The sequence below is a fragment of the Dipodomys ordii genome, unplaced genomic scaffold (assembly GCF_000151885.1).
Source record: "Dipodomys ordii isolate 6190 unplaced genomic scaffold, Dord_2.0 Scaffold335, whole genome shotgun sequence".
Lineage (NCBI taxonomy): Eukaryota > Metazoa > Chordata > Mammalia > Rodentia > Heteromyidae > Dipodomys > Dipodomys ordii.
This window is the reverse complement of record NW_012267551.1, coordinates 100,191-115,052: the sequence shown is the minus strand read 5'-3', so window position 1 is coordinate 115,052 and position 14,862 is coordinate 100,191. Positions and strand designations below refer to the sequence as shown.

General features: G+C 45.3%; 1 protein-coding gene across 1 annotated transcript in view; it reads left to right on the top strand.

Moving 5' to 3' along the window:
* The first annotated feature begins 1,766 nt into the window (after positions 1-1,766).
* Positions 1,767-14,862, top strand: part of LOC106001640 — a 56,198-nt gene continuing 43,102 nt past the window's right edge. Inside the window, exons 1-4 of the mRNA XM_013036678.1 lie at positions 1,767-1,970; positions 2,150-2,343; positions 3,193-3,240; positions 3,663-3,889. Coding sequence (XP_012892132.1) covers positions 1,803-1,970; positions 2,150-2,343; positions 3,193-3,240; positions 3,663-3,889 — 637 coding nt within the window. The 5' untranslated portion in view covers positions 1,767-1,802. The remainder of the gene's footprint in view (positions 1,971-2,149; positions 2,344-3,192; positions 3,241-3,662; positions 3,890-14,862) is intronic.

The window sequence follows — 14,862 nt, the reverse complement described above, 5'->3', positions numbered from 1 at the left end:
ATGCAGTCCACAGGAGAACCTTCTTAGGTGATTTGTCTATACTGAGATAATGCTTTCTGCATAGATTTCAATCCACTCTATCACAATTACTCATTCAGAAGTGATCTCATTTCCATCATTTTTTCTGATTCTTTTTCCCACCTTAGTGTGCCAGTGAGTCAGGCCTGACCCTGAATGTGCCATGCCATATATGGAGCCCATAGGCAGGCCTGCTGGACATGTTGGTGATGAACCTGGTACTTGCCTACCAGAAAGGCGATCTCTTCTATGTTGGAAACTTCCTCCACAATTATAGACAGTGGGGGACAATGCAGTAAGTGCTGGATATTGTGTTTAAAAAGTGAGTGTTCCCCCTTCCTTCGCATCTTGGTCTGTTGAGTCCCTCCTTGCTGAGTTGTGGAATACTTGGCACCCCTCTGAACCTGTTGATTTCACGGGGGTCTTCTTACAGGAGCTTGGCATGAGACAAGAAGTGCACCCCTTGCCTACTTTCTTAGTAGTGGTCTGCCCAGGACATTTCCCAGAAAATCTACTGGAACCTCAGAAGCTTGCTTACTGAGGGGCTGTTATTACAGGCATGTGCCCGTGGCACCCAACTTCTGCCCTCACCTAGGTGAGATTCTAGGAAATCACATTTCCCATGAGTCAATAAGGTTTCATTGGGAATTGGATGTCTGTGAATAATGTAGACCTAGGAAAGGCTGGGGTGTGGGGGAGGCAGGTGAACTGGAGGCTGAATCACCTCAGAGACCTCAAGGAGGGATTATGTTGGCTTTACATATTTATAACCCCTGAAGCTTTTATGAATTTTGTGTGTGTGCCAGTCCTGCAACCTGAACTCAGGGCCTGAGTTCTGTTTCTTAGATGCTCAGAGTTTGCACTACAGCATTTGAACCATAGGTGCTATTCTGGTCTTTTAAAAATTAGTGTCTTTAGACTTTTACTGACTAATGTCTGATCAGCCTGTGCACCTGAGATCTCATGTTCCAGATGAACTAGAATTTGAGGTATTAGCCACTGGCACATTTTCCTTGGACCAAATGCATATACCTCTCATAGAAGAATTTTGACTGAACTGTATAGACATATCTCACTTGTTTATGTGTCAGATTCCGTTCCTGTGTGGGAATGAGCCCATCCCAGATGTGTCCTGTTTGGGCAAAAAGGAGAAGCTGAGAGGTGACTTCCTCCTGTGCTCCCGTAGGTACAGATTCCCAGACCGTAACTCTGAGGAAGATGAACAAGTAAAGAAGTAAGTGGAATGTGGCACAAAGAAAAGGCCCCTTGGTTCAAAATCGTATCTTTGAGGCTTCTGATTCTCTAAGTATTTGCATTGGCTCCAGAGGATACCAGAGAGGGGTTCCAAGGACAAACAGATTAGGCTACAGAAAGTAAACAATGACCTAGGATGTTGATGTCAAAATATGTGCCAGAAGGATGTGGCAGTCACAGAAGGCCCTGAGAAACCAAATGATTTGAGCCAGATGAGAGGAATAGTGACAGATAGGCCATAAATGTGACCTAGGAGCTACTCCTGGAAGCTGAGATCATGCCAGAACCTAGGGCGAGCAGATTAGGATTTCACAAACAAGATGTGCTGTTAACTTGTCTACATGTACATATTGCAATATTGGGTGGATGGGAATATTTCTTGTGTGAGGAAGTGGCAGAGGTCATTGGGCCTGACAGGTGACCCTGCCTCCTTAACAATGGAATAGAACATGGAACCCTGACATCAGGCTACGGTAACTCACAGTTTGCTCAAGCCAGCTCACTTGGCCTGTGACTCAGGAGCCAGAAACATGTTCTTGTGCTGTATTCGCAGGTCTCGAGACTCTGGTCTCAGCCAAGAGAAGTATGGGTGCCTCAGTCAAAGCTGTAGACACTGGATCAGTGGCAAGCCACGAACCAACCATCTCAGAGATTTGTCCAAAAAGAAACCTAGGAAATCACAAGGCAACTCAGGCAAGGTATACTCATGATAGAAAACCTACTTAACCCCAACCCAGCCCAAAGTAGAACCTTCTTATGTGATTTGTTTATTCTGAGATAATGCTTTCTGCATAGGTTTCAATCTACTCTATCACAGTTCCTCATTTGGAAGTGTTCTCATTTCCATGTTTTTTTCTGATTCTTTTTCCCACCTTAGTGTGCCAATGAGTCAGCCCTGACCCTGAATGTGCCATGCAATATATGGAGCCTGGAGGCAGGCCTGCTGGACCTGCTGGTGATGAACCTGGTCCCTGCCTACCAGAAAGGCGATCTCTTCTATGTTGGGAACTTCCTCCACAATTATAGACAGTGGGCGACAATGGAGCAAGTGCTGGCTATTGTGTTTAAAAAGTGAGTGTTCCCCTTCCAACCCAGGGCTATGCAGCCCTTCCTGGCTGAGTTGTGGAATACTTGGCACCCCTCTGAACCTTTTGATTTCATGGGGGTGTTCTCATAGGAACTTGGCATGAGACAAAGAAGTCCATAGCCTGCCTATTTTCTTAGTAGTGGTCTGCCCAGGAGAAAAGCTACTGGAACCTCAGAAGCTTGGTTACAGAGGGGCTAGGATTACAGGCATGTGCAGAGGCACCCAACTCCTGCCCACACCTAGGTGACATTCCAGGAAATCGCATTTCCCATTAGGAAATAAGGTTTCATTAGCAACTGGATGTCTGTGAATAATGTAGACCCAAGACAGACTGGGTGTGGGGAAGGCGGGTGAACTGGAGGCTGAATCACCTCAGAGACCTCAGGGAGGGATTATGTTAGCTTTACATATTTATAACCCCTGAAGCTTTTATGTTTTTGTGTGTGTGCCAGTCCTGCAACCTGAACTCAGGGCCTGAGTGCTGTTTCTTTGGTGCTCAGAGCTACCACTACAGCATTTGAACCATAGGTGCAATTCTGGCCTTTGAAAAATTAGTGTCTTTAGACTTTTACTGACTAATGTCTGATCAGACTGTGCACCTCAGATCTCATGTTCCTGATGAGCTAGAATTTGAGGTATTAGCCACTGGCACATTTTCCTTGGACCAAATGCATATACCTCTCATAGAAGAATTTTGACTGAACTGTATAGACATATCTCACTTGTTTATGTGTCAGATTCCATCCCCGTCTGGGAATGAGCCCATCCCATATGTGTCCTGTTTGGGCAGAAAAGGAGAAGAAGAGTTGTGACTTCCTCCTGTCCTCCCATAGGTACAGATTCCCGGGCCGTAACTTCGAGGAAGATGAACAAGTAAAGAAGTAAGTGGACTGTGGCCCAAAGAAAAGGCCCCTTCTTGCACAATGGAATCTTTGAGGCTTCTGATTCAAAGTGCAGATTTCTCATTTGCACACCACTTGTGCTTTGCACTAGGGTCAGAGGCTTGGGATTGGCATGGTGGCAGAGGACACAGCTGTGGTGTGGTTGTGGACTCTCAGGGATGACAGGGAGGGCTGTGTGCTCAAAATCAGTTCCTTCTTGTTACCTATCACAGTGAGAATATTGGAGAATTATCTTTCAGAAGCTTCTAGACCTGGGTGGTGAAGATCACTCTGCCTGCAGGAGTCTCCTCCTGCTTCCGAACATGCAAGTGTGCATATAGCAGCCTTGCAGAAAGGGGCTATGGGAGGCCCAGGATAGGGAGGGCAGGCACTCACTCTTCTTGTCACCAATCTGCCCACAGCAGCCTTTGTTCCATCTTCACCATGTGGATGGACTGCTATCCTGCAGATTTCCGAGAGCCCCAGAACCGACACCCGGTGAAAGAACTTACCCACTATGCCATGTTCCACATGCCCTCCTCAGATCTGGTCCTCAATCTCCACGTTCATCTGGATGAGCTGGAGGAGACCGGGAAGAATGAGACCAAGAAACAGAGGAAGAAGTCCCTGTGTGGTCACCTCAGAGCTTGTGAGTAGGGATGGTGCCTGGACCTCTAGGGATGAGCCTAATTGCCTGAGAGCCCTTATTACCCCCCAGGTTGTAAGAATGTCTTTTTATGATACTCTCTGCCAGGCAGTGTTGGTTCTATTGGTGAAAGCACTTGCGCTTAGCCACTCTTGGGAAAGACCTTACCTGCTCATCAGTGTTCAGTCCAAAGTAAACTTGTACAGCTTCCTCCATTAGAGCCTCATGGAAATTGAACTCCACCTGAACATCCAGAGTCCACTGTCAAACTCCTTTACCTATTTCTCTTTCTCAGGCTTTGGCCGCCATAGAGCAGCTTCTCCTGACGTGCCAAGAAAGAAGCCCTCGGTGATGTCAAGGATGGTGATGGATGGAGATCTGGAGCCATCACTGGACTCCACAAAGCATGTGCATGTAGAGGGGTTGCATGCATTTGCAGTGAGGCCCCAAAAGGTTGTGAGTCCTGTGGATAAGACAATGGTTCTGAACTCCACATGTGACAGAGCTGAACCTGTAGGGACCGGAAAGAAAGAAGAAAGTAATAGTGATTGTCTTCCTCTGACTTTCACAGGCAGCCCAGATCAGCTCGTAAAGGGTCAAATCAGCACTCCTCCTGGCGTGCTGGAGGGAGTAGCACACGTGGGGCTGATGGAAAATGTCCCCAGTCTGTGTTCACGGGAACCAATGAGTGAGGTCCCAATGTTAGATGCAGCTTAGGAAATTGAATCTGTCCTCAAAAAATATCTGGACAAATCTGTCCTGCTGCAGCAGAATGAATCTCCAACTGAGAAATTAGAATCTGCCTCTCCAGCATTTGCTGGAGCAAATCCTATCTTTCATGAGGAGCTAGATCATATGGAGGATTCTTCAGCAGAGTTTATGTTTGAAGGCAACTTAGAAGCCAACCTAGACTTAGAGCTTCCCTCCCCTCTCCCTGGGGATATCGCTCTTTTTCTTTTCGTCCTGATTGTTGTAAAATGTTCATTCTTTTTATTCTTCTAAATTTATTAAATATATAGGTTTATGTTATACAATTTATGGATTCTAAATGCTCTCTTTTATTCTTATTGTACATTCTGATGTCCCAGACACATGGTTCCTGAGTAAGATCAAAGACAGAGTCACCTGGAGCTATCCAATAGCAATTACTGGCCATACAGGGAAGTGTTCATTGCACTGTGAGGGCCAAGGATCCCAGCATATTCCTGCATGGGGTGATGAGGCCACTACTAAAGCTCTAGGACATAGCAAACCAGATGTCTTTGAAAGTTGTTCTGTCTATTGAAACAAATGCCAGACTAAATGTCCTGAATGGAGGACCTTGTTCCATTAGTGAATTCAAGTCTGTATGCACACCCATTTTGCTCTGTGCAAATATGTAAGAAAATTTCTCCTCAAAATAACATCAAAAAGCTACCTTGGGGCAAAAGAATTTGGCAAAATTCATAGGCAATATGTAAAAGCCATCATCAACAGAGGACAGAAGACTTAGCCAGAGGGACAAAGACATGCCAGGTGTCCTGGCCCATCTCAATAATTCTAGCTTCAAGAGTGCCCTATACTTCCTCAGGATGGCGCTTCAAATCTGTCCCAGTAAACAAATCTGAAAGACTTATCTAATGAGCCAGCAAAAGTCAGGACTTGTATCATGGCTCAAGTTACATGTCTAAGCATTGAACAAAAAGTAAGCAAGAGCTCAAGGCGCTGAGTTCAAATTGCACTACTGGTACAAAGGAAGAAGATATCTATACATTGAACGTGCGCAATGGTAGCTTTAAACCATGGAAACAGAAAGACATATGAATAGGAAAATTACATATTTAAGCAAGAAGGCCAGACATATAAACCATTGGTGAGTGATTGTGTGGCTGTTCATGTTCTATGGGAGCATGTGGAATGATTTACGAAACTCCAAATCGATTCAAGCTAACCAAAAGAGGAACAGGATGATGTGGTTCTATGTAGTGAATTGTAGAAGCATAGGAAATACATCTTGGATATCTGTATACATTTTCTAAATGGAATTGTCAGGGATTTCTTAGTCTTCCTGTCCATCTTCCTGTGTCAGTCTGTCTGTCTGTCTCTGTGTCTGTTTCTCTCTCTCTCTGTGTCTCTGCCTCTGTCTGTCTCTGTCAGTCTATGTCTGTCTCAGTCTCTGTCTTTGTCTCTGTCTTTCTGTTTGCTCTGTTTCTGTTTCTCTCCCTCTCTGTCTCTCTTTCTCTCAGTCTGTCTCTCCATCTCTGTGTCTGTCTGTCTGTCTCTCTCTCTCTCTCTCTCTTACTCTCTCAGTCTTACTCTCTCACTCAAGTTGTGGGCACTGCCTCTGAGCTCTGCTTGCACAAGGCTAATGCTCTTCCACTTAGAGTCACTGCTCCCCTTCCAGTTTTCTGGAGGTTAACTGGAGAGGAGTCTCACAGACTTTCCTGCCTGATCTGCTTTTGAACCATGATGCTCAGATTTAGCCACCTGACTAGCTAGCATTAAAGGCATGATCCACAGTGTCCAGTCAGGGAAACTTTTGAAAACCTGATTTTCTAAGAAATCACATAAATCTTTCATAGCAAAGGTTTGGAACCTGACGTAAATGTGACAAGAAAAGAATTTTGTCAGTCTGAGACAATTTAAGATCCTGGAGTGTTGTTTATTCTTGTTTTAGACTGGAACCCAGACCTGTACAAGCTACTGAAGTACTATACAATTGTCCTATACACTCAGAGTCTAGGGATTCATTTTTGGATAAAATTTTAGCTCTCCATCATGTAAACCTCCCAGAAATTATACATGACTTCTACATTTGTACTGGTGTTTCAACAACAATTATATTTATATAATTGTTGTTTTGTTAATCTGGTGGTAGAGGTGCACACATCTGATGAATTAGAGATACTTCGCAGGCAGAGATGAGGAACTTCAAATTGAATGCCCGCCAGGGGCCAAAACTCAACAGTTGGTCTGAAAAATAATTGTAAACAAAGGGCTCAGAGCAGGGCTCAGGTCATGGAATACCTGCCTAGTAAAACTTTATTGGGCAAAATGCTTAGAGAACATTGATGATAAATATACGAATATATAGTTGTGTGTAAATATATCATTGATTAGAAATAGATTAATATATATATTTGTGTGTGTGTGTGTGTGTATGGATGGATGAAGTGAACTTAAGGAAATTCAGCAAACTCTGTATGAAAAAGGCGCTGTGAGCTGGCCACTTAAGGCAGAGGCCTGTGATCTTTGTGATTTAGGAATCTGGGTTCTGAGTTTCAGGGACTCTTAACCCCAGGGCCTAAGACTGTGGGAGGGGTCCTGAGTCCCTCCAGAGTAGCAAAGGGATTTGCCCAGTGGAGTAAGGCTGGTGCGCATGCTCAGACTGGCAATGCAGCCCCTGCGGGACCGCCATTGCAGCTTCTAGGAGAGACAGGGGTCTGGAGCAGAGAAGTTGGCGCTGAGGTCCTGTCCTGGGGGGAGCGATGAGGAAGGGCAGCCGTGGGGAAAGGAGGCCTGTCAGGAAACCCCGCAAGGCCTTGTGTGCAGCGGGAACTTGTGGACGTCCTTTCTGGGGCTCGGGCTTGGCTGTGCCGCCCCGCGCGGCCTCCGCGGTCTTTGGGCGCCTGGCTCCGCCATGGTTGCTGTCAGGCCGGGCAGCGCATCCTCCTGTGCCTTGCCCGGCGTGGAGCCTGCAGGACGGCCAGACCCCAGCACACGGGGTGCAGGAAGCAGTGGGGTTTGCGCAGGTGTGCTGCTGAGAGGAAGGGCGGCGGGCTTTGTCTGAGGTGAGTCCCTTAGGTGTCTGGCTGGTCTGGAGGGGACACGGAGGTTTGGAGGAACGGCTTCCCTGGGGTCCGGGGAGTATTTCAGGGTGATGGTGGGTGTATTGCCTGTAAGGGTCATGGAATGCCTTAGCTTTCCCTCCTTGTTATGTCCTCCTGTAATGTGTGTGTGTGCCAGTCCTGGGACTGAACTCAAGGCCTTGGTGTCCTCCCTGACTCTCCCCCCTCCTTTCCCCTCCTCAGAGCTGCCACTCTACCACTTGGATCACAGTTCTTCCAGATTTCTGGTAGTTTTCTGGAGATCGAAGCCTCACAGACTTTGAGAACAGTACCCCGGGTTAGCTCTGTAAGGTAAGTCCATCACATGCATAGCTGGATTTGGTGGTTGGTGTGCTGGGAATGGCTTCTTAGAAGTTCAGGGTTGATATTTGGGTAACTGGGCTGGGTGTCAGAGTGAGTTGAATAAACAAAACCAAATACCGGGATTGAAAATTGCATTCCTAGTGAAATTGTGAAATAAAACTAAAAAAAGAGTAAGGACAAGAACAACAAAAACAAGATGCTAGGCAAAACGAGGGCCAAGATACAGACACAAGAGGCTTTTCTTTGTTTTTGTTCTTAGTGAACAATGAAATTATTTGTCTTATTTTCTTTTCTATGGTACATCCCTGTAATCACTGTATTTGATTCTTGTACATTGCATCTTGTATATACATTTCTCTAATTTGGGGAGGGGAAGGAGTATAACAAAATGGTGAAACATGATCACAGAATAACCCATTGCAACAATGAGACTCCCAAGACTGTCTGCAACCTATGTTGTAAGTAAAACTGCTTTTTAAAACAATGTGTTTTTCTGGCCAGGGATTTGAACACGAGGATTGGGTGCTGTCTTTTAGTGTTTTTGCTCAAGGTTAGGGCTCCATCACTTTTCACATAGATCACTTGCACTTTTCTTGATTGAAAGTCAGAGACTCACAGGCTTTCCTGCCTGAATTGGTCCCAAACTCAGTTTCTGAGATCCTGGGCTCTTGAGTAAATATGATAATAGCCCTGACCCACTGGCACCTTACAAATTGCTTTTTTTGTTTCATTTCCAAATATTTTGAGCTTCTTGTAAATTTGCCATTTCTGGGCACTGGTGGTTCATGCCTATAATCCTAGCTACTCAGGAGGCTGAGATCTGTGGATTATGGCTCAAAGCCAGCCTGAGCAGGAAACTCCATGAGACACTTGTCTCCAGAACACCATCAGAAAACCAGAAGTGGTGCTGGGGCTCAAGTGGTAGAGCTGTAGCCTTGAGCACAGAGAGTCTCAGGATAGAGACCAGGCCCTGAGTCCAAGCTCCAGAACTGGTGGAAAAAGAAAACTAAACAAAGTCAAAACTTAGACTGTTTTGTGCCAGTGTTGGGGCTTGAATTCAGAGTGTGCAGTCTATCACGGAGGCTATCATGGAGGCTATCTCCAGTTAATGAACCAAAAATTCTGGACTGAAGGCATGGCAAAGCACCACTCCCTGAAAAACCAAAGTGAGAGAACAATCCCTGAACTTAACCCCCATTGCCATCACTTTTACACACACACACACATACACACACATACACACACAGGGACACACACACCTGATGCAGCTGTTACTTTAATTTTCTTTGCACAGTAGTTGTGTTATTTTTTCTCATTTTTATACTTTTTACTTGTGTAAGGTTTCCGCAGCAGCATTTTCACATGCACAGCTTATCGCATCTGTGTTGATTGTGGTATTTCTCTAATTTCCTATTTGCCAGTTTCTTTGTGACAATACAGGTTTTCATGCTGATACATGTTAATTGTATTCCTTTCCATCCAGAGGTAGTAACAGTTCTTTCTTCAATAGTTCTGACAATTCTTATATTGAAAAATGCCATTATAAGTTAGCCTGTGAGCACCAAATATTGCCCTTGCTATTGAGGCATCTGTTCTTCAACAGAGCGAGGAAATATGTATGTGTTTCCCAGCCCCACATGTACAAGTAGGCAGAAATACATTTTCACATCTGTGTGTATATGTAATAAGTTAAAGTTTCTTCTTACATATTTTCCAGCACACCATAGCCTAATCTACCAGCACATCAGCTGACACATTTCCAAGTGTTCTAACAATGAAAAAGGTGGTTTCATTTACTTGACAATGAGTGTAAACTACATACGTAGTGGTATACTGTGGGGCACTGGATGCAAAGATGAGTGGGCAGAGCCCGATTAGCTTCACATTTATTGTGTAACCACCCCGTGGAAGTTTAGGTGCATGATAGGGTGTGACTTTTACAGTGATTGGTTCCTTTTCCTCCCCTCTCATGCCACCCAGTCTTTTTTGCTTTAAAAGGTGCTTGCTGTGTGTTAATCAATGAGTTTGAGTTCCTGCTTGACTCGACTCCCTTCTGCATCTGATTGTCTCCCGTGCTCTGAGGGAGGCTGGGGAACAGGCAAGCTGCTGCACTTACCTAACTGCTGACCCCATGTGTCTTTCTTGGGATGGACCAAGACCCAACAGTATACTGAATGCTTCATCTATTCCCTGACGGGAGAAATTACACTAAGTTCCAGCCCTTTGCTCCAAATCATTTATCTTTTAGAGCTTGGACCCCCTACTTGGATCCTCAATAACGTAGGCCAGAAAATGGATACACACACACACACACACACACACACACACACACACACACACACACACAGCATTAGTATAGAAGCTTCCCAGCAAAACAGCCCCACCATGCGTATTGTGACTTGATGGTGAGAATGGACGTATCCCCTCTGCTAGCTGTTGAGGACCCTCTCTGTGTGCCTGTGAACACTGTCTGATCAGAAACCAGCATCTCCCACAGTCACCAACAGCCACCAGCATGGGGGGAGAAGTGGCATGAGTGATGATCACAGGATCCTTGGTAAAGTGAGCTTTGCAACGTCATTTGATACATTTTTCTATTTCATCTCTGTTAGAACTCTCTGCCTCAAGTGGAGTCGGGATGTATGGCAGAGATGAATTTACTAGTTTGGTGAACAAAGGGATCATGTAACAATGGTTACTGTTTACCATGTACTCTTTTTTTTTCTTTTCTTTTGTTTTTTGTGAAAATACCTTACAGAGGGGTGACAATTATGTACCAGTACGTTCTTATCAAGCATTGTTGCTTCCTACTTTGTTTAACCTTCCCATCCCTTCCCATCTCCATGGTTCTTCCTACCCACCCCCACCCCCCCTACCCCCGCGGGTCAAAATTGTAATGTACGTTTTTCGACCTAACATCTTGTACATCTCATTGCTGCAATAGGTCCACTTGTATCCCTATATAAACCATTTGTTTTTTTCCTTCCCCTCCACAGAGTATACCAACATCAAATACAGTGAAAACCGAGGTTATCCCATGGGGGAGGGACATACAAAGCAACAAAGATATCATCTTATACATTTGTTAGAAACAATCACAAGAAAAAAATAACTTTGAGTCCTTAGTACAGGGTACCAAGAACAGTGGGAGCACATCCTGTTGAGGCTTCGTTTGTCTCCTATATTGTTCATGTATTTGGTGCTGGCTCTGCTGCACTCAGGGCTGAGTACTGTCCCTTAGCTTTTTCATTCAAGGCTGCTGTTCTATCCCGACCTACTTCTGGCTTCTTGGGGTTGATTGGATAAAAGAGTCCCTTGAAAGCCAGGAGCTCATTTGGTTTACACGTGTGAACTGAAATACTTAGAAGACAGAGATCGCTGAGGGTCGAGGTTTAAAGCGAACATGGAGCGAGAAAGATGTTCTCATGTTGTCTTGGAAGGTCAGGAGAGCAAGGTTGGGAAAGCAAGGGGTGGGTGCTTCATTCCAGCCTGGACAGGCTGGTCCTGTGTACAGCCACAAGTCCAACCCCTCAGCCCATATTCCAACAAGGAATAAATGGAAACACCAGCCCACTCAGGCGAGGTATAGTCAGGAGGCCTTCTTGTGTGTTTTTAAGTGTCCATCATGATATGTCATTTTGTCTGTGGTTTTCATTCCAATCTATGGCAGTTACTCAACTTGAAGTGTGCTCCCATTTCCATGTTTGAAAGATCCATTCTCTTTACCATCTTAGGGGTACAGTGATTGAGCCCTGACCCTGATGGTGCCCTATAATGTGGAGAGCCTGGAGGCAGGCCTGCTGGAGATGCTGGTGATGAACCTGGTCCCTGCCCACCACACAGGCGATCTCTTCCCACATAATGACAGATTGTGTGGGATAATGGAGCAAGTGCTGGCTATTCTGTTCAAACAGTGAGTGTTCCCCCTTCAAGCCCTGAGCTACTCAGCCCCTCCTGGCTGCGTGTTGTGAACACTTGGCACCTGTCTGAGTTTGTTTCCCTGGAGTCTTCTCATGGGAAGGGACACAAAGTGGGTCACATTCTGGCTAATTTCTCAGGACTAGAACATACAGGATTCTGTGGCTCCATTGTGAACATTTTATTTTCCCTCTATTTACTCTCTGTGGCATATTTCTCTTTTCCTGAGAAGGCTGACACTCTACATGCATTTCTAGAATTTTCCTATTTTACTAAAGAAGATCGTGTCTAGGAGTTGTCTGTAGAGGTTGAGTGCAACCCAGAAGCCTCAGCAGCCTCCTTACTGAGTGGCTAGGATTACAGGCATGAACCAGAGGCACCAACTTCAGACCTCATGTAGTTGAGGCCCTGGGAAACCACATTTATCATTGGTAAATAAGGCTTTAGAAGTTGTATTGGAGGCCTTGTAGTAACTTAGCCAGAAGAGGGATGGGAGGGGTGGCCTGAGCACCCTGTTTCTACTGAGCCATGAGCAAAGGATTATATTGGGCTTGCTCATTTACAAACCTCTGAAGCACTTCTTTATTTTTAGTTTTAGTTTTTGAGCGCAGATCCTACAACTTGAATTCAGAATCTAGGATTTCTCCTGATTTTTGTGCGCAAAGTTAGCACTCTATCACTTGAGCCACAGCTCCATTTCTGGCTTTTTGATGTTAAATGGGTATAACAATTTCCTAGCTATTTCTTGCCCAGTCTGGCTTGGAACTGTGCTGCTCAGATCTCAGCCTCCCAGCCTCTCTAATCTAGGATTACAGGTGTGTGGCACTGCCACCTGGACTTACTCATTCAAGCCTCTTAAAATTTTCTCAGGATTTTATAGACATATCTCACCTGACTTCTATTTTTATATTCCGATCTGGGCATTAGCCAACCCCATAAGCCTCCCCTTAGTTCTGAACAAGAGGGTCATAGAGCCTCGTGCTTGTGGTTCATTCCGGTAATCCTAGCTCCTCAGGAGGCTGAGATCTGAGGATGGTGGTTCAAACCAGCCCAGGCAGGAAAGTCCATGAGACTTTTATCTCCAGTAAACTACTAGAACACCGGAAGTGGCGCTGTGGCTCAAGCAGTAGAGCTCTTGCCTTGAGCTGAAGAGCTCAGGGACAGCGCCCAAGCCCAGAGTTCAAGCCATACGACCAAACAAAAAAAAATAGAGAGAGTCATAGAGTTGAATTCCTCCTATGTTCCCTCAGGTAGAGTTTGCTCTGCCCTAACTGTGAGGAAGATGAGCAAGTGAAGAAGTAAGTGGCCTTTGGGAGCAAGGGAAGGGATGTCCTCCAAACTGGGATTTTTGAGCTTCTCATTCAAAGTGCAAAGTTTTCTTTTGCACACCCTTGGGTTTTCACCGGGAAGCTGAGGCTTGGGATGTGAGTGGATGGCAGAGGACACAGCTGTGGTGTGGTTGTGGACTCTCAGGGATGACAGGGAGGCTGTGTGCACAAAGTCAGATCCTGTAGATAAAGCACCTTCTCATTGCCTATCACAGTGAGAATTTTGCAGAATTTCCTTCAGAAGTTTCTAGAAGTGGGTTGTGAGGAACATCCTGCTTACAGGAGTCTCCTCCTCCTTCCCAAAATGCAAGTCTGGGTATAGGATGGACAGCTACAGCATGGGAGTCCTGGCAGAAAGGAGTTATGGCAGGGTCAGGATGGGGAAGGTGGCCTCTGATTCTCCTTGTCCCCAATCTGCCCACAGCATGCTTTGTTCTGTCTTCACCATGTGGATGGAATTTGCCCCGATGACTTTTATGAAAACTAGAACAGAGACACTCTGAATGAACTTATGCACTATCTAATGCACAACATGCCCACCTCTGACCAGCTCCTCCCCTTACTAGTTCTTCCAGAGCAGTTGGAGGAGACCATTACTAATCAGAACAAGGAAAGGAGGGGAGAATCCTTCTGTAGGCACCTGAGAGCTTGTGAGTAGGGATGGAAACTGGACCCCTAGCGATGGTCCTCCCAAGTAGTGATTGGCCGGGAGTTCTTAGTACTCCCCAGCTTGGCAAAGGGTCTTTTGATAGATGATCTCTGCCAGGGAATGTCTGCTCTCTGTTTCAAAGCACTCAACCATATTCACTGGTGAGAAAGACCCTGCCTTCTCATCAAAGTTCAGTCCAAACTCAAATTCTACAGCTTCTTCGATTACATCCTCATGGCAGTTGAGTCACACCAGAACTTCTAGAGTTCACTCTAATCCTCATGTACTTGTTTCCTTTCCCAGTCCCCTCTGAACGTATGCTAAAGAACTCCCAGTGATGTCTGCGGTGATGACAGGTGGACATCTGGAGCCATCATTGCACTGCACCAAGTGTGTGGATGGCACGTGGTTATTTTTTTCTTTTTTTTTATTGTGAAAATACTGTACTGAAGGGTTAGAATTATGTGGACAAGATAATGAGTACATTTCTTTTCAAGCATTGTAGCCTCCTCCTTTGTTTCCCCTTCCCATCCCATTCTCTCCCCCACCTCCCCGACAAACCCTCCTCCCCCCCACCAAAGTTTTAAAGTTCGTTTCCAACATAATGACTTGTACCCTCTTTGTTGCAATGGGTCCACCCATATCCCTATTTAAATGATTTGTTTTTTCCCTTCCCCTCCACACATTATAACATCATCAAATACAGTGAAATCAGCGGTTATACCATACCATGGGGGAGGGACATACAGAGAAACAAAGAAATAATCTTATAGATGTGTTAGAAACAATCACATGAAAGAAAACAAACATTTGAAGACATATCTTAGGGTTCATTTCCCTAACATCAACCTAACAGACCCTTTCTGCTTGACTCAGACATATACTAGTTATTGCAAATAAGGGAAACCATGGACCTATGTTTCTTTGGGCCTGGCTTACTTCACTTAATAT